The 20,809-nt window shown below is 37.3% G+C and overlaps 1 protein-coding gene and 1 long non-coding RNA gene across 2 annotated transcripts in view; one reads left to right on the top strand and one right to left on the bottom strand.

Annotated features, from left to right (window-relative positions):
- Positions 1–3,756, bottom strand: part of Dph6 (diphthamine biosynthesis 6) — a 106,270-nt gene extending 102,514 nt beyond the window's left edge. The window contains exons 1-2 of the mRNA XM_048459771.3: positions 3,654–3,756; positions 296–390 (exon numbers count right to left, since the gene is read on the bottom strand). Coding sequence (XP_048315728.3) covers positions 296–390; positions 3,654–3,676 — 118 coding nt within the window. The 5' untranslated portion in view covers positions 3,677–3,756. The remainder of the gene's footprint in view (positions 1–295; positions 391–3,653) is intronic.
- LOC125416665 (uncharacterized) lies at positions 3,740–12,887 on the top strand. The gene is made up of 3 exons (XR_007236949.3): positions 3,740–3,840; positions 4,626–4,771; positions 10,780–12,887. It is a non-coding gene; the product is annotated as an uncharacterized LOC125416665 (long non-coding RNA).
- Positions 12,888–20,809: the final 7,922 nt, after the last annotated feature.

Here is a 20,809-nt window from a genome sequence, read left to right as displayed (position 1 = left end):
ACTCACTAGTCCGCCAATAAACACCTACTAGAAGTACAGAGCTTCCAAGAGCTGGGTAGCAAAGGAAAGTCTAAGATACATCTCCTCTAATGAGGCTCATCATCTATGGTGAGTACAAAGGGAAGGCTTACATGCTTCACTACATCTAAAATAGTGAAGGGCATCATTTTACCAGTGGCACTCATGTTTTGTAAACTAAGAGCCAGTGAGCCAACAGACTATTTCTTACCAACCTACAATAATGAGGTTGAGCTGCAGTCATCTAGAGAAAGGACCAAAAAAGTCAGATCCTTACCTTGGTTTTCATCTGGTCTTAGATTTGCTAAAGCAACAATGTGATGCCCCGCGGCAATGCACTGCATCATGTTGTAACAGCTGTCCTTCCCGCCGCTGAAAAACAAGCCAGGAGAGAGAAGGGTATGAATGTCAGGCTCCTGATCATCATTAAACACAGAATCACTGGACATCAAAATCGGTCACATCACTACTTTGCTTTTCAGGCTCCATGATGGAATGTACCACAATTATAGTATAAGATGATATACATCTGTAAATAGGAAGAAAATTGAGCACATGAATCTGAATGTCTAAGGCTGCTACTTCTAAGAACTTAGAAAATTACATGTGTCTACAATATAGAAGTTCTAATCAAAGTATATTTGTAACAGTGGTTTTACATAAGATAAAAAGTGCTATGCACATAAAAACTTATTTAAAATTATATTCTATATCCTAGCTAAATGCTTATACCATATCTTCCTTGGATGAAAGTCCTTAATTAAAAAAAAAATCTGGGGGGGGGCACAGAGATGGTTTGGTGGTCAGAGCACTGGCTCCTCTTTCAGAAGACCTGGCTTCAATTCCAAACACTCACATGAATGCTCACAACTATCTGTAACTCTAGTTCCAGGGAATCCAATACTATTATGTCCTCCATAAGCACCAGGTCAGCAAGTGGTGTGTAGATACACATGCATGTCAAACATCCATAAACATAAAGTAAAGCATTATTTAATCTGTTTCAACTACATGAAACCTAACTATGGTCTACCAATACCCATCAAAGGATGATATTAAAAATTTCAATTCAAACTGTGTAATAGAGCCTGATATGATTGATTCTAAAGTCTATACAATGAATATACAAATGCTGACACATATCAATAGTCAAACATTAGTATAATCAGTATGTCAGCCATCACTGCCTAGTCAGTTTCACTGTAGGTCTCCTCAAGAGGGAGAGAACGCAAAGGACAAAGGAGCGTTTCAGAAATCCAGAATCCTTCCTTTCAGATACTCTCCTAAGCAAGTCTTTCTAACTTTCTCTCTCAGAACCTATTACTATGCTTCCCCCAAACAAGAAAATACCAACAACATTGTATACTATATTGAGGATTCAAGGGGAAACAACCACAATCATTACTTAGCTTTATGGTTTAAAATATGTCAACTCTTTAGATATGATTTCAAAGTATTTCCCAAGCTATGTTCTGCAGAACACAGAGTATTCAAAGAATAAACAGCTTTCAAGGGCAAAGAATCTTATGAATGCTGACAACATTATTCACTAAAGTAGCTAAGTACAGTCAGCCCTTCTGCCAACCCTCCATGGCAGTGGGTTTCACATCTATGGATTCAGCCAATCGTAAACCAAAAATATTTCAGGGGCAGACACCTATAACAATAATCTACTGAACATGTAGCTTATTTTATTGTTAATTCACTAAAAGGTGCAACGTAGTAGCTATTAACATAGAATTTTATTCTACAGGTATCACATCATCTAAAGATAGTTTAAAGCACATGGCGGGAGGATGAATATAGGTTCATAAAATGATATACATATCATTGTATACAAAGGACTTTGCAACTGAAGATTTGGGTTTCCCTGGGGGTCCTGGAAGCAATCTTCCATAAATACCTGGGCATACTGTGTATGTCCTGCAGAACAATTTTGTTGTTGTTGTTGTTTTTTGAGAAAGGGTTCAAGTACAAGCTTAGCTACAAAAGTTCATATGCTTCAATATACATTGAAAATATCCTGCCTAGATAAATCATCAAGTTTACATTCAACAGTGAAATTCTGAGAGTACTTAAGCCCTTAAACTAATGATATTCAAAAAGTATTTCATTTTGTCTTGAAATATACTTATACCAACTCTGCTGTTGTACACACATATTCAAATACATGCGCACACATACACAATACAACTATTTATCACAGTGAAGCTTAAATGTATATTTACATTATACACAAATATATATTTAAATATATATTTACATGTTATACACACACACATATACACACCATGAAATATACGACACACAAAAATAGGTATATTTACTCTGTGGATTCTTATCTTCTAGCATACAGTCCTTTAAAATGTGGCAAATTTTCAAATAGCACTTCATTATTCAGAAACTTATTACCAAAGTAAGACACCTGGATACTGAGGATTTTGAGGAACAGACCATACTGACCTCCTCTCCAATTTCACTTGTTCTATCAGTTGAGCTTTTTGTGAACTAAATTCCAATCACGAGCCTCCTGGCCTACTTTTACCTTTTATCTCTCCTCACCAAATAATCATAATGTTTAAAACTTCATTATCCACTTTACGGAGAAAATTTATTAAATTACAGTGGCATTACAGTATAATTTCCTTAAAAAGGCATGGTATTAACAGAACTGGCATTTTGTTTTTCCTGTCCCTAAAGAGGCACTGAAATATGGCTCATCAAAAGTCTGATAAAACACCATCAACTAGCATCATTTACCTTGGCATTAAACAAGGCTCTCTATGTATGCCTCATTGTGGTAACAAAAAAGACTGAAGCAATATAATGGAACCTACACTTTACTGGGGTCTGTATCACAAGAAACAAAAATATTTAAGGGTTTCAAACTATCTCTAACATTGCTAGTATTTCCATTATCAATGTCAGGTATAGAAACTGAAACAGATCAGGCTGATTTTGCTTATCAGTTACAGTATCTAGTCTTGTAATTTACTATGGATTTCAAACTACTTTTAGAATAATCCTTTGGTTGCCAAAGGTCGATAAGGCAAATTCTTTGCATCCAATACAAGTTCGGACACCTCTAGCCTAAACCAGCAGAATCTCAACTCCACCTAGAGGGAATATTACTCGTCAGTAGGTTTTCCCAATGCAGGTGTTTAACACGTATAAGCAATGGTAAGCTATTTAAGAATCCTAAGGCCATCCCTGCCAAGTTCGGGATGTGGTAAGTGAGATGAGAATGAGGTAGATTTCGAGAGAGGTCAGGCTAGTGAGAGCCTGGGAAAGATCTGTCAGATTGATGGAAAATACAGAGGATGAAAACTGGAAACTAGTCAGTGAAATTAACAGTGGGTCTCAGAGTTCAGAGCGATTTAAAGTCCAACAGGTGTGCTGAGCATGCGCCCAGGGCTGAGGACCCAGGCAGCAGCGCAGTGCAGCTTTGCCAAGACAGCCAGGGAGGAAGCATGCAGGCGGGGGACAGTCGGAGCAGCTCGTCCCGCCTCTTCCGGTGGCCGGGGCGCCGACCCGCCCACGCGGCTCCCCCAGAAGCCATTCCCGAGGTGCCTACAGCGGCCGAGTCAGGGCCTAGCCTAGCCCGGGAGGAGGGAGATGGATTCCCTCCTCATTACCTGATCAGGGCCGCGACCCTCATGCTGGGTGCAGTGCGCGTGCGTGCGGCAGGCGCGGACGCCAGGCCCGGGCCCCGTAACCGTTCCAGTGACGCGCGCGGGTCCTCGCCCGGGTGTCTGCTGCGCTGCCTGTCCGCAACCATCCTCCTGCCCCTTCAGCACCTTGCTGAACAAACGGGCGTCCAGGGTAGGCAATCTCGGCACCTGTTACCCGCTACATGAATGCACTGACCAAGGGGGGGGGGGGTTTAGGCACAGCCTAACCACCTAAGTAAGGGCAGTGAAGCTGCTGGGGGAAGGGCAAGGTCCTTATTAAGCCCTTTGAGGGTCTGAATTTGACTGGGACGTAAATCACAAGCGCTGAGTTTTGAAACACTGCCCCTGCAAGGGAACTTAGACTCTCTCGTTTCTTGAAGAAACCATTAATACTTGAACACTTTTATCTTTGAGACTTCCATTTCTGTCCTGCGAACCAGTGAGGCTGCGTGGTCTAGGCCTCCAGTACTGTTTTTTTTTTTTAGCATTTTCCCAGTACAAATACTAAGAAACTTGCTCTCCATTAACCAGAAAGAAAATCTAATTTCCAATACATTGTTCAGTACTTACTCAGTGTCATGAAAGTACTAATAATCACTGGGGCTCCTGGAATCAAATGGTGCTGCCCAGATCAACCTCCCTACCTACACCCCTGAGCACAGAGTTTGTGTAGAGCTGAAGAACACAGGTGATACACTGTATAGTTTCAAAGGGGAGTCATATGTTAAAAAGTGGAAAATATTGGACAGTCACACACAGACACGAGAGAGAGAGAGAGAGAGAGAGAGAGAGAGAGAGAGAGAGAGAGAGAGGATAAAGACAGAGAGAGATCTAGTGAATTCCCAAAATCCATTTCTCCAATGTAGCCATGCTGAATAAATCTCGCTTTCTGATTTCGACTTTAACTTGCCTCTTTTAATTGGATTTTAATTAAAGACTGGTGGAAGGACATGACTTGGGGCACAGGTTGTGATCCTCAAGTTTGTAGCAGAAGAACAAAGCAGATTACTGTATCTGAAGAAGACTGACAGAGAGAATAATGGAAGATGAAGTCAGGTGGTGGAGAGGAACGATCATGTAAGGTACTGTAGACCATTTCGGACTTTATAACAGAGGATGGTTGGAAGTTCTGGTTAGGACTACAGGTTTTATAATACAACAATGTTGAAAACACATCTATTAGAAAAAACCTATTTTAATGATACAGGAGAGATGATGGGACCTAAAAACAAGATGATGGATTTGATGAGAAATGAAAAGATTACAGTTCTGTTGTAAAAACAGAGCCAATATAATTGAGCAGACAGATATAGGGTACTAAGGAAAGTCATGAGAAATTAGAACAGTGTCATGAACTAAGTAAAGGTGAAATGTTCAAGACTCCTCAAATTGTGTTAGAAACACATACACATTCAGGTTTGTTATACTACAGTGTTTTAATTGGCGCCAGAGAGTTGGAATGGGTCACTATGGCACTGATAATCTCCACATGAGTATGAGTATTTAAAAACATGTGTGCTAAAATTTTGTGATTGTAGTTATTTACCAAGTCAGTTAACTATGTGAGATGTTGGTGCCTGGTTAGAGAGAAAACATACTAATTAAATATTCACAGTATAGTATATTGAATTTTGAAAATAACAGTTCATGCAATACATATGGCAAGGTCACTGGGAGTTGACCCTATTGGACTGAAAGATAGTTAGAATAGGATAGGACTTGAGAGATTAGGACAGAAGAAGCAGCTGCATCTTGAGACAAAACCATCAGAAGGTTAGCCTTGCTATTGGCTGTGCTATGTTGATGAGAGGGCAAGATAAACTGGATGGCAGGGTCATATCCAGTTACCAGTAAGAAATACTGCAGCTTCAGGAATAGCGCCCTGGCTATTTATCGTTGCTTTTAGAAGGTTGTGAGGATGATCAGTAATTAACACGTTGAGGTTTTGATGAAATAAATGGAAAGTTCCCCAGAAAGATTTGTTTTATATTTTGTAGTATTAAAAAAAATGTACCATTTTTCAAGAAGTATAAGCAAATTACTTTTACTTCTTAAAGCTACATATTAAGGATTATGTTTTGCTTCTCACTGGTAGCCTCATGGTTTGATAGGCTTAACAAAAATATTCAGTATAGTGTGTATATACTGAGGTTTAGCTATAAATAAGACGAATATATATTGAAATAAAATATATTTTGCCAAGGTCAACCAGATTTTAGAGGCGTCTTCAGAATCTTCCTACCTCCTTTATATTATCCTTTACATTGTCCTTTTAACCCCTTGAGATTTGTTTCTTAATGTTGTGTCAGTTAATGAACTTTCCTGCTTGATCTAGTATAGCAGTACTTCATGTATTGTCTCTTCTTAGAGACCTTTATTCTAAGCCCAAGTTGTCTATTACAAGACCCGCAAAGTGAGCTATGGCGGCTTAGCTCTAGTATCTCATTTGCACTTGGAGAACAGTTCAGGGAACATTTGATCTGCTGTAATCTTTGTAGTGGATCCCACAGTGGCTAGAGACTCTGAAACCCTTTATCAAAATGGTGGTGACATAGCTGTTCCTTGGGGTCTGCAATCTTGCCTAGGACATAAACATGGAAGCTAATTGGAGAAATGACAGCCCTTGACATGCAGTGAACCTCAGTCCTTGCTGGTACATGCACTACTTTCTGTCCACTCCATATTCCCTTTATGCTCAGCAACCACATAAGCATGTATTCCTTACTGCTTTACCTGTCGTTCCTAATGGATCACAGTCATTGCGCTTTAGCTTTCTTTGCAGTGTGGATCAGCTACATATGTTATTTCACAGGTACAGTTGGACAAGGGAACCAAGTGGATCACCTGCATTCAGTATATGGGTGACCTTATCCCCACTGCATAGAGAGACCTTATTCCTCCACATGATTCATTATCCTAGTCTGAAGGCCCTTGCATACAGGGTACTTAAAGTTTTGACTATGTACTCTGAAGTAAAATGAATCCCTGCTCAGCCCATTTTGTAGATCAAGACCTAGAAATATTTTTTGGCTAAAATTGTGAGAGGCAAGGAACAAAGTTCCCCAGTAGGCCCTTGGCAATTATTATTTTCAACCCTTGGTTCCCAGATATGTGTTTTCTTCCTAATGAGTGTCATATATAGAAATCTTTGGTTTCTCACTATGCCTATGTCTTCAGGCACGACCACCCAGCCTTGCAGATTCTTGTCTGAGCTACTGATTTATATATGTGACTTCAGTTGACCCAAACAGCACACTATGTACACACAGGTACTGTGCACCAGGCCCAATTCTGTACTTTTCTGTGAAGCAAGGTGTGTGTGTGTGTGTGTGTGTGTGTGTGTGTGTGTGTGTGTGTGTGTATTCTCTACTCAGTGGAATTCCATGCCTCTAATGGAACTCTACCAATGTTTTAGGATATTTATTATGCCTGGTCAAAGGTTAGGACAAGCTTCAAAATTTAACCTGGATGAGCTCTATGATGAATCCGAAGGTTGTCATCTGGTGGTTTCCGCCTGTGGTTTTAGTAACTGATGTTAAAATAGCTCTTGAGTTCCTCTCTTCCATGCCTGCCACAGTGAAACAGAATGATTCCCCAAACCACATGAGAAGGAGCAGGAAATTTAGACTCTCACATTGTGCTCTGTTCCAGCAAGAAACGTACAGAGAAGAGTTTATTCAAACCAAGAATAGTATTTGAAGGAGAGCCAACCTCAATTTGTGAGAGTCTAACTCAAAAACAACAGTATTTTCAAGGAAATGCTTTAGTTTACTCCCAAACACATGCACTAATGTTGATCAAACTAAATCAAACTAACATACTAATAGTGGATCCTGGCAACATGTTTCTAAAAACTCTCCTAAGTTAATAGCGGAAACTTATTTTTAACTGCTATCCATTTGCCTATACATAATTTGCTCAAATTTCAAGAACATTTGATTTAGCAAGAACCCTATATGCATAGCTTTCCATGCAGATGCCATATCGATAACTTTAACCCAGTAAATGTCAACAAGTTAAAAGGTTTCCTTTCGGTATAGCCGACTTTATTTTGTAATTCACGGAGCTGTTTTCCCAGAGATCCACCTTTCAAATGCACTGTGAGTTTGTGCTCTGCAGTCTAAAGCTATTCCATACAAATGAATACCGCTTCGCTCGGAGGGCCAACAAGACAGGTGAACAGAAAACTTGCCCCAGAAAGCTCAGTCCTTTGCCAGTTTACTTAAGGAAACTCTCCACAGCCAAACACTGTTGCCGGTAATAAAAGCTTGCAAGCTGTCGCTGAATTCTGCTGCCTTGGCAGTATGCTTCTCGGATGCACTGATTGATAAAGACTCCGATAATCACATCAAGAGATGCTACAGGTAGTTATTCCTCAGCAGCCCAGAGAAGTGGTATCTCCCCTGAAATATGAAACAGGAAGCCGTCAGAATACCACAGGGCTACTTATTTTTAAGACGAAAGTAATAGGTTGGAGGCAGAGCACCAGCCTAGCATGAACAAGAACCTGAGCATCCAGGAGAAAAGAAATAATTATGTAAAGTTTAATTGTAAAGACATACACATGGGAATGTATGTAACTATGTTTTCTGTTATATTGCATTTGCATATATATATACATAAACGTATGTGTTACAGTTTACTGTAGGCCTATAACTCATTGAAACCTCACAGCACACGTATGGGTTAAGAGTCACTGTGTTCATTACTTATAAGTGAAAAAGTTGCGCATCCTTGTATAAGTCCTGCAGATAATAAGTATAAAAACAGGATCGAAATCCAGATGGGATAGCCCTTGACTACCATACTATAATTTTCCATTCAAATGGGCAGCTGGTTAGTTGCCTAAAATCCCTACATGTTCTGAGAGATACATGTGGAAATTCGATTTCTTCATTGACCTCCAGAATCTCTCCAAATAAGCAACGTTTTTGAGTGGTAGACATAGATTTTTTATATTGTATTAGCTGATGTGTTATATTAGATTGCATATGATACCTACCAGGCACCAAACATTGCTAACTCTGGAATAAACAAGTCCCAAGCTTTCACCCCATCCACAGATGTGTATAACTTAGAAAGGTGCCTGAGGTCTCATTCCTAGGCAACCAGATCCACAGTTGCACTAGGGGATTTATTGGATTGGCATACATGGCATGGTCTAGGTAGGCCAACAGTGACCATCTTCACATAAGAGAGGCCAAGAGCCTATAGCTGCAAAGTTCACCAGCACGATGTCACAGCAATACCAATCTGAAGCTGAAGACCTGTACAATTCCTAGAGAATTACTGGTCAATGTTCCCCATTGGGAGGCCAAAGTAGCTGAGTTCTGATGTTAGTGAAGAGTGAAGACAGGTGCAACATAGACAGTATGAACTTGTGCCTTGTGAAGTATCGTATTCCAACATGAAGAAAAGAGGAAAAGTGTAGCTGTCATTTACCCTTGGGAGATCATTAAAAAATCAAATTGCTGCATTGTTGGCATACATGAAAGGGAAGAAATGATAATTAAGGAAATGTTTCTGATCTTGGGAACTAAATGGATGCCCATGACTGTAGAACTCCAAACAGACATGAACAGAGAAGATCCTCAGCAAAACTTTAATAGTCCGAATCTTAAAAGTGCACGGGAATGAATTCTTCAGTATCCTAGAGAAACATACTAAGTGAAGTTTAAGGAAAATCCCTTTAGACTAAGAGCAGATTTCTGAGAAGAAATTTTACAGACTTAGGTAACATGGAAGTGTGATTTTCAAATCCTGAAGAAAGAGCCAATCTGAAAACCATTATTAGCACACCTAACAAAGATATAATTTGGAGTTGAAGAACACGTGCACTCATGCATGGGCATGAGCACACATGTACACACACACACACACAAAATCTTGGAAATTAGGCGGTGGTGGTGCACACCTTAATTCCAGCACTTGGGACACAGAGACGGGGAAATCTCTCTGAGTTTGAGACTAGCATGGTCTACAGAGCTAGTTCCAGGAGAGCTATGGCTGTTACACAGAAAAATCCTGTTTTAAAAAACCAAATGAATGAATGAATGAATGAACAAGTAATGAATCTTCCAAAATATAAGGGGAATCTATATCACTCCACAAAAGATACTTAAGGGAATTCTCTACCTAGAAGCTGAAGAAAGGCAGTTACCATCAGGATGACATGTGAAAACATAAATCCCACTAGGAGAGTAAACATGGTGAGGATGGATGGGTCTGGGCTTAATATTTCCAGATTTTGGGCTTCCTAGTTAAGAATGAAACAGAAACACACAACAGAGAGTAGCAAGGAAACGTAATTCAAAACAAATCTACGGAATGGTTCAGAATATAGTGTAAGAGTATCATTCCACCTGAATGAAGGTGAATGAAGGCGCTCAAGGACTTTTACCATTGTTTAGTCTTCCTGTTGCAGGGTTCAAGAAAAGGAGGAGTTGGTTATTAGGAGAGAGGTTTTTGCCTTATTGTATATACCCAGTGCCAGTCTAGGTCACAAGTTCATGGCACGTGGTTCCTACATTGTGTTCCTGGTTATTTTGAATAAAGGGGAAGCCTTCATGAAGGGATTACTAAAGGGAATAACTTATTTCCATTGTTTAAGGAAGCTATTCTTATGCATTGCCATAAGTAATAGTGAATAATTTTGTTCTGTTCTGTTCTTTGACTAAAAGGGGTACTTTAAGGGGAGGGGAGAGGCAGGAAGGGGAGCAGAGAAAAATGTAGAGTTCAATAAATTCAATAAAAAAGAAGAGATACTTTAGTTTTTTCTTGTTCAGTATGCTATTGGCTTTGGATTTGATACATTTATTAACCGATTTTCTACCTCTATTGAGATATACTTTTACCCCTTATTCTATTTATGTGATGTGTTATGTTTATAAATTAGCATATGTTGAACAAGACTTGCATGCCTGAAACTAAACCAAGTTGATCACTATATGAGATCTTTAATAAGTTATTAAGTTTGTTTTGTAATTTCCAACACAGAGATCTTCATATCACTCTTGAATAGAATGTTGTATGAGTGTCTCTAAGGTCTACTTAATGATTATTTCTTGATTTTGATTTTTTTTTGGTCCAGGTATATATTAAGTCTAATCTCCTACCTCTTGAAAGAAACAACTCACAATGGATCAAAACTTTAACATAAGACCTGAAACTACTGGAGGGAAATAAAAGGAAGCTACTTCAAGATGTTGGTACAGGCAATGATTCACTCTTTCTGGGAATGTAAATTAGTATAATGTCTATGAAAATTATGGAACTTCTTCAGAAGAGTAAAAATAGAATTACAGTCAGCCCCAGCTGTCCTACTCTTGGGCATCAGATGAAGAAAAGAAGTCAGCATACAAAAGAGATGATTGCATGTTCATGTTTGCTGCAACATTATTCACAATATCTAAAATACACAATTAGCCTAATATGTGTGGCTGAAGCAAATATGGTGGAAATATTTTGTGGAATATTTGGCACTAAAGAAAAATGAAGTCTTCCCATTTGCAGCAAAATGGAAAAAAATATGAACATTGTGTTAAGCAAAATTAACCAGAGACAGACAACTGCCATATGTTCCCTTTCATAGGTAGAAACATTACAAAAAATCTGAAAGTAGAATTGGGATTATTACTAGGTACTGGGAAGGGTGCCATGGCTTGGCAATAGAAGGTAGATGGATATGATAAAGACACATTATATATAGTACATCCTGTGATTTTCAGAACTTTTTAAAGTTCTGATTTAAACCACTCTATAACAGACTATCAAGGACTTCCATATTCATGGAAGACTCATTAATAAAACAGAATGTACTATGTAAGCCAGTCCATTCTTTGCCAGTAGGAAAGCCCAAATTGGAAATATAGCTCCTTCCTTCATCAAACCTTTGCTAGATAAATTAGAGCCAAAATGAGATACATGTGCTCCTGTGAGAAGTGCAGTGCTGTGTGGGCAAGGATATTCACCAGATGGAGCTGTAATTCATTATTAGTAGATATGCAAAAATGATACAGCCTCTTTGACACATAGTATTATCTCACCTTATATAGTGTAAGCACATTGTTTCCTATGACTCAGTAATTCTATTCATAGATGTTCATTCCAGAGAAATGAACACACTTGTCCTTGCAAAATATGTTTGTAAGTGATAGAATCATTGCTGAAATTTCTATCACTTGGTGGCTGAATAAAAAAAAAAAATTGTGGTCTATGCATAACCATAGAATTCTGACTAGCAATATGCATAACATATGAAGTTCAAAATTACACTACTAAACAGAATCAAACACAAGCACTTTGCTTTATATGATTATGTTTATATAAAGTATTAGAAAAGGCAAAATTCCAGTGATAGAAAGGAGATCAATATACTTAGGGTCAAGATACAGGAGATATCAACACACAAGGTCCTTTCAAAGACAGATGTGTGAAAAACCTTCCTTTCTGTGAGGAACTTCGATAGTAGTAGTGGTACCATGCTTTGCAATCGACAGACGGCAGCAAACTTGTGCTTGAAATTAGAGAATTGTATTAAATGAAATTAACAACACATTAAGAAAACAATTATTTTGTGAGGATAAAATCAGTTTCAGTTGTCCAATAAATAGTATCACTCCATCTGTTCTCTTTTTAGTATGTTCACAGATTATGTTAGACTTTGAATGAGATCATTATACCTACCAACATTGGAGGAGCATCCATTTTTTTCTGATTCTTTGTCCCAAGCGAGAGGAGTTTGAGAATTTCTGTATCTAAAATGTTTTAAATATGGAGGAAATGATGCTTATTCCAGACTCTATTCTTATATCAAGCACACGTTTAGTTAACTATGAATGTCTTTGAAGGAATTTTTGGTAATTATTTGGGACTGTAAAATATAAATCTTCCCAAGCTATCTTTAATGACACTTAATTTTCAATCACTGTGTATCAGATGCTCATTAGTTATGAATGTTTGAAAGTAAATTTGCATCCAATAGTGATATCACCAGTACTGTAGTATATAAAACACTACCTTAATTTCTTCAACATTGTGTTCTTATTCTCTCTCAGAAAAGGTAATATGAAGGATCCTGTTCCTTATTTTGTTCCCAAATTGTGGCACTCTATTATTTGAAGCCTTTACCTACCTGTAATATTTTATTCATAATGTTTATTCAGTAACTTAAAGTATAATTAAAATTTTGTTTTCCTACCATGTCTCCATTATAGACATTTGATTGTATCAAAGACTATATATATATATATATATATATATATATATATGTTTTAACCTCTTCTTTCATTTATATATTTCATATATATATATTGGGCTGTATTTTGTTAGTGTTGGCACTGGGAATAGAACCCATATTTCATCATTTTTAAGCTGGATTATAAACTTCAGAATCACATATCTATTATTTGGTTTCTTTTTTTCATTTAAAAAAAAAACAAGCAGCAAGATGTTCAGCAAGTTAAAGCATGTGATTCCTAGTGGATGGAGAGAACCAGCTTCCTCAAGTTTGTCCGCTGACTGCCACAAAGTACTGTAGGATATACACAGACATGCACACACACACACACACACACACACACACACACACAAAGAATGAATGAATCAAAGAATGAAGAAATTGAAGGCCTGTATAAAATGAGTATAAAACATGACAATATTGGCTCAGTGTACACAAAGTTTTGTTGTTCAAACATTGTCCAAACACATAATGGTCCAAGCTCTAGAACAATCATTTCAAACTGATGGACTATAGCTTTGATAATATTCAAAGCATTATGCGTGCCATGAACATCTACCATCTCCTTCTTCATTTAAAATGGATACCCTGCAGTTATTCAATGCAATATCTCCTGGCTCTTATAAAAGCTCACTAACAGCTTCCATTCCTTAGCTGTGTTCCTGAGAAATGAGATCATTTCAAAAGTCCACCAAAATAAAATCTAGGAACCAATTCAATGGCAATAGGCATATTTGAATAAATTTATTTAAATAGAAAACTCATTTATATTCAAAGTAGATCATTTTCAAGAAAAATTGGAAAAGCTCATGAGAAGAAAATTTATCCACAGTCGCTTTTTTATTGTGGTTATTGTAATACGTTAATGAGTAAACATTATAGTCATGGTCATTTCCTACTTTTTTATAGAATCAATAAGCTTTCCCTATATTAACTTTGTACTTTCTTTAGAACCAGATAGATTAAAATTGTATTTTTTTGCAGTGTTTATTTTGAACTATTTGTAGACAGGATTCTAATAATGACTTTTCATTTCTTTGTATGTGAGTATGTGCACAAGCTCATAGAATATGTGGTATTTGAGAAATAAGCAAGTTATCAAGTGATAGAAAATACATCATTAATTTGAAGTATTAAATTGATTTAAAATATAAAGCATGAATCAGTTTTTCTGTTGTACACCTGTAACCCCAAAACTTTGGAGGCTGAGACATGAGAGTCCACATGAGTTCAAGGTCATTCTGAGCTACAGAGTGAGAGCTTGTCTCAACAGTTCCCAATGCATAGCAATATATAAGTAATTAAATTGAATTGAAAGCATGAAAGGTAGGGCCTGAAGCAAAAAATACTATATAAAAATTAAAAAATAGATAATACTATATAAAATCAAGATAATAGAATAATTTGGTTATATAGTATACAAATAATTTTTAAACTGTTACTTCACAATTTATATTGATATTACAGGAATTTAAAAAGCCATCTTCAAAGCCAGGCCTGGAGCTAAATAATAGAATAATTGCCTAACATGTGCAAGGCCCCAATGAGTAATCTTGAGTATCACAAAATAAAAAGACCATCTTCTATGTATCCTCATGAATCTGCTTTAAATTTTCTACATTTTATTATACACATGAATGTTATCATGATTCTTATATAGGCTGATACAATTTTGCATTCTAACTTTAAAAAATAGTAAGTGTTTTATAGATAAAATTTTCTTTGTAAAATTTAAGTGGAGATTAATTGGCTATTATTAATTTGCTTCATCTATTCATGGTAAAAATAAAGAAGCTCATTATTATAAAATATCCGTATATTCTTGTTTAAGTGCAAAGTAGTTGTAGAGTTTAATAAAGAACAGGGAAAACAATTTCATTTTTCAAGTTTCTTAATTACATTTATTTACAGTCTTTGTTACGAGCATACAGAAGATTCTCTTTACCAAAATATAAATGCACGTAGAGTTGTTTCTTTACTCCAGATCACCTGATCTTTCACACTAAAAACCATCCTTCCTGGATGCCATAATATAGATCAGATGCCCTTTTGTACTTCTCAGTCACGCGTAATAAATTATTTGTGTTCTTAAATAATCATCAATTTCTTGAACACAAAATCTTTTACTACTTTGTCATTCAAATTGATTGAAATGAGATAGGATTTGAAGGCTACCCAATAAAGGAATTTTTATAGAGTTGCATGCATGTTTAGGGACTTATTAGGAAGGTTAGGACACTTGGGAACTATTAATACTTGGAAGACTGTAGCAATCTAGGTCCAAATGGAGCAAGGGAAAAATGGAGTCTTTGAACATGTTTAGAGGTTGGAGTAATGAAAGCAGGGAATTTGATAGAGGCTCTATTTATGGAAGGTCATAGCCATTGTCATAAGAGTACATCAACAAATGGAGATTGCAGCAGAAGAAATACCCTGATGTCTTTTCCATCTGCCATCCTCCCTCCTGCCAGGGCCTGCCATTGGCTTCAAGTCAGTGGATAAATGAGCTAGTTGGTCTAATTCACAGAGATCAAGCTGTTTGGGGCACAGAGCAAGGAAAAGGATGAAGGAACAGTTTCTCGAGAGTATAAGAAATCACATATGCCTTATATTTAATTTACTCATTGTCTGCCTGATGTAATGGGGCATAGTAGAAAATATTTATTGGCCAAAAGAATACATTGCATGTGTACTAAAGCAGACTAATCCAGAAGCTAAGTTCAGCCTGTACTTCCTTTCACTAAGAAAGTATTTAACTTTAACAAGTTGTCTTATTACTAAATATGGTTGGAAAAGCCTTTTACTGTTTACATTAAGTAGTTCACAAACCACTTTCTGAATTCCTATGAAGAACATTAAGAACTGAAGTAATTTGGGAACGATGTGGGAGGGATCATATTTGGACACAACAAAATGAAATGACTCATGTGAAAGTTGGTTGGGAAGATGAGATGAATCATAAATTATTTCCTGGCCTGGCATAATCAAGATTTAGTCAGACTATACGTGGTCTAGCATCGGTGAGTGTCAATTGGAGCAAACCCCCAGGAGAAGATTGAAAAGACTGTTGGAGGCGCTTATACTCTTTGTTAGGTTTTTATTAATATAAAATCTAAACTTTGTCTCTTAAACCAAATTTTCTATGAATATTTTAAGCAGAAAACCTTACTCTGAGATCTACGCTTAGATTTCACAGTCTTACACTAAAGTATGAGTATTTGTTGAACAGAGGAGACAGACTAAGATTTGGTTTAGAGCCATTTGAACAGGCACAGGCATAGTAGTTGAGCCTAACCACCTATAGCCTTCAATTCCCTGGAGCCCACCTTCAGAATCAAACAGTTTTCTTTCTTAGCTATCTTTGTTACTAAGTAATGAATGTTATGCTGGGGAATTAATGTTAGCACTTAAATTTTTGGAAAGAATGTAAATAAATAAATCATTCTGTGACTATTGCCCTCCTGATAAGACTTTTTGTCAGATTTTACATTTGACAAGTACTTTTCTCTATCATGCTAAAGGTGATGGATATATACACTGGGGCAACATTGTGGCTTGTTCTGCTTATCCTATCTTATATTAGTTATTTCTTGCTTTATAACAGATCAAACCCACTCTAGCTCTGTTTCTGTGAGTTAAGAGCTTGGCTGGACTTAGGCAGGTGTCCTGACACAAGTTCTTTTATAGAACTGAAACATCAAAGACTTGATTAATAAGAGATCTAACTCCAAGTTCACTCACCTAAGAATGGAGTCTGTTTCTCATGGAGCATTAGACTGCGGGTCTGAACTCATTGCTAGACTGGATAGTGTTGTCGTGATCACGCACATGGCAATCTAGCTGGCTTCTACAAGAGTTGGTAAATGAGTGAACAAGAGAAAATGTCCAAAATGGGTGTCAGTAATGACCTCTCTTGACATTTTCTGTTCCTAAGTGTATTCTATCCAGCTCTCTCTCCAAGTCACATGAGGGAATGGATCTTAGCAGATGCCACTGGGAACTCACTCAGAGGCTGCCTCTCTTCTCTGACTCCCATTTCACCCTATCCATTTCTATGATTAGGATTCCATCTAGATTGCAACATTCACCCCTGCCCCTCTGGTTTTCTATTGGATTTCGCTAATGGGTGACTTAGACAGAAGGAAGAAAAACAAAATAAACGAAAAGAAATCAGAATATTTATTTCCGGTCTTCCTTTCTGTCTTACACAGTGGTCTGTAATGGCTATGATGTGAATGCAGCTTCTGCCCCAGGGCCTTATTTCCACAGCTTCAGCCCTCACTGAGTCCGACAAGCACTGACGCCACCATTCCCCTCATACTTCACTTCCTGGAGTAGGGATGGCTCTGTAGTCTAGATTTTCCAGTGCTTGTGTGCATTCCCATCCTATTATGGTTTGAATGAGGATGTCCCTCATAGGCTTGGATATTTGAATACTTGGTCCTCAGTTGGTGGCACTAATTGGGGAGGTTTAGAAGGTGAGGCCTTGCTAGAGGATGTATGACCTTGCTCCATTTCCGGTTCCATCGCTTCCTACATGCTCCCAGAAATATGATCTCTCAGCTTTGCGTTCTGCCACTCACTTCCGTGTTCCATACTCTCCCATTCTGGACTCTTCTTTGGAAACATAAACCAAAATAAACTTTTTTCCCCCTTGAATTGCTTTGGGTCATATTTTATTGCAGCAGCAAAATGCTAACTAATCTATGCCTCTTCATGTTTCTTCGGCACTACCTACACTGCTGTGGTTTGAAGGAAAATGGTTCCCAAAGGGAGTGGCACTATTAGGAGGTATGACATTCTTGGAGGAAGTGTGTCACTGTGGAGGTAGACTTTCAGGTCTCATTTATGCTCAAGCCATGCCCGGTGAGACAGTTCATTTCCTGTTGCCTTTGAATCAAGATGTAAACTCTCCACCCCTTCTCTAGCACCACATCTGCCTGCACGCTGCCTTGCTTCCCACCATGACAGTAATGGACTAAACTCTGAACTGAAAGCAGGCTACCACCAGATTGTATGTTTTCCTTTATAAGAGTTGCCTTGGTCATAGTATCTCTTAACAGCAATAGAAACCCTAACTAAGACATAAACCTTGATATATGATCCTTTCCCTAAATTCTTTTTATTTCTGTGCTAAGACCTTGAATGATGTGTACCTTATAAGGGAGAAGATTTTTAAACACACACACACACACATTAGTGGTTGAAATAGTTGCCATGTAATTTCAAATATGTGATGAATAGATTATGGTAAAATTTGTTTGAATTACATGGAAGAAATAAGAGATTTGAGTATGTGAAAAATTCTCATTTATCCCAGAACATCCATCTTGTGCTTTGTCTAACACCTTAAGGGAAATACTATTTAAATTACCTTTATGGAAAAATGATAAATTTAAAGCAATAATTGTTTCTTCCAATAGAGAAAGAAAGGAGAATTTTGCTTAAATCAAGGCAGTAAGATTTTTTTTCTTATTTTTAAAATTACATCCTGGCCACAGTTTCCTCTCCTTCCACTCTTCCCAGTCCTTTCCCTTCCCCACCACCACCACCCTCCTCACTATCCGCCAGATCCAATCCTCCATTTCCCTTCAGAAAAACAGTAGCCCTCCCAGGGATGTCAACCAACCATGGCATAACAAGTTACCATAAGACTAGGCACAAACCCTCATATCCAGTCTGGACGAGGCAACCCATTAGAAGGAAAAAGTCCCAAGAGCAGGCAAATGAGTGTAAAACATTTCCCACTCCCATTGTTAGGAGTCCCACAAGAATACCCAATTACAACCGTACCATATATACAGAAGACGTACCTCAGACTCACACAGAGGTCTGTGATTGTCACTTATTCTAACAGTATGCTGGATTTATTTTTCAGGGGATCATTAAGTTTACAAAAGCAAAAATGTAAAATAAATTATCTTAGTAGTATAACCAAAGCGTGGTGTTCCTTTTATACCAGTAGTAGACCTGAGATGATTCTAACTGCATGAACTGAGAAAAAAAATTACCAGTGAATTTTTAATTTGTGCTAATAATTGGAGGAAACTAGACTGAGATTTAAAAGGTATTTTTGAGTTTTACTCATAAAATACTTAAAACAAACATGCTGTGATTTTGAAGATAATGTGCCCTAAGTCAGAGACTGTGACCCACTGGAAAAGGACAATCAAAAGTATTTACTAAGTTAGACTATCTTGCTCTGCAAGATGTAATATTGTGGAAATTTGGCATTTTCATATTTTACTTTGTCGGGGCAAAGTACCATATTTTCTGTGATGTTGGCTTGTGTCCCTTTGCCACCATCGTAAAAAAAAATCCCCTTAATGTTCTGGGTTATAATTTCCTTGTCAGAATGATGCAAATCCTAAAGACCATCTGTTTTCAGCAGACAAAATGTGTTACACAGCCTCGCAAGTGATTTTTGCAAAATTGACTTGCTCAATATTTTTTGTACCTGCCCTTTGCCTCCGGGTGTGTTTCTTGGGCAATGAATTTGCAGTCTTAATTCTTCCTGATATTTGTATGGTTATTTGCAGTGGATGAGTGACTATGGGATCATTTGAAACCATGAGGAAGAAGAGCATGGTAGGTGGGATCTGGTCCATTCAAAAGCTTTGCATCACTGTAGAATTCACTAAGTGTATTTTTAGGCTAATTACTCAGCTATTTTTTTTATCTTCTTTGTTTGTTGGTCTTAATATCTAGGAGTTCCTTTTCTTGTCCTAATTGGCAATTTTAATGCCATTGCACTGACAACTTTTCTCATTAATTCAACAAGAAACCTGAGGTGATTTGCTGAAAGCCATAAAAATATCTGAAATTATAGTGAGCCTTTTTTCTGATGCTTATAATCAGCAAGACAGTTTTTTTTTAAAAAAAAAGACTAAATGTGAATTAGTTGACCCAAACTAAAAATATTAAGCAAGAAACTTTAATATTAAAATCTTCGGTGTCTTAACTATGTCCCCTCTTCCATGATGAACACACATGTAGCATGTGTTCTCCCAGCTGCAGCCAAAGCTGTACTTGCTTACAGACTGAAGCTATCTTACAGAGCCCCAAAGAGCAAAACATTCAGAGAACTGTTCATTTAATAAAAAAAATTCTTTTAAAATATTATAATCATTATCCTACAAAGATATTCTTTTCAAAAACGTGATAGTTGTGGAACATTCTAGAGAAAAAAGTCTACAAATCCATCTATTTCTAAAAAATAAAAACATTATATTGGAAAATCTGTTACTCACTCACCTGCCAAGTTCTAAGATTAGAAATCTTTGTTTGCACTGTAATGGTTGATGCTACTGAAAGCTGCTAAGTCATTTAAGGAACCTGCTTCCTATTCATCTTAGATGTTTCTTCTTCAATAATGTTCTAAATTAAAAAGCTTACAAATCACCCCAAGCTTACAGTTTTGAAAACAATGTTTGTGAATATTTATTCTTTTATTTGTTTATGTATGTACAACCCCATTCAAAATGACTATATAGTATCTGTTCTAAATATCTAAACAGCCACAAATGCAACAAACTATCATGGTTGGGTTAAATGGAAAACATCTCTGAACAATATGAAACCTGTAATTTTTCCCATTGAATTTGAGGCCACATTTAACGTGCATGCATTGCCTACAGAGACCAGAAGAGGACATCATAACTAGTGCTGGAGTTCAGTTGTGAGCCACTGTGTATATGCTAGGAACTGAATCGTGGTCCTCTCCAGAGTAGCAAATACTCTTAACTGCTGAGCCAGTTCTCCAAAACCCAAACTACCGCCTTTTAAATTTGGGGCAGATTTGGTTAATCTCATGTTGTATTTATTGGTTTTGAAAATTAAAATGTAGAATTAGCAAAGGAACTATTGTGACAGAGTTTGTTTT

Source organism: Myodes glareolus, chromosome 10 (genome assembly GCF_982192425.1).
Source record: "Myodes glareolus chromosome 10, mMyoGla1.1, whole genome shotgun sequence".
In the NCBI taxonomy this organism is placed as follows: Eukaryota; Metazoa; Chordata; class Mammalia; order Rodentia; family Cricetidae; genus Myodes; species Myodes glareolus.
Note: the sequence above shows the minus strand (reverse complement) of the source record. Positions and strands in the feature narration are given on the sequence as shown.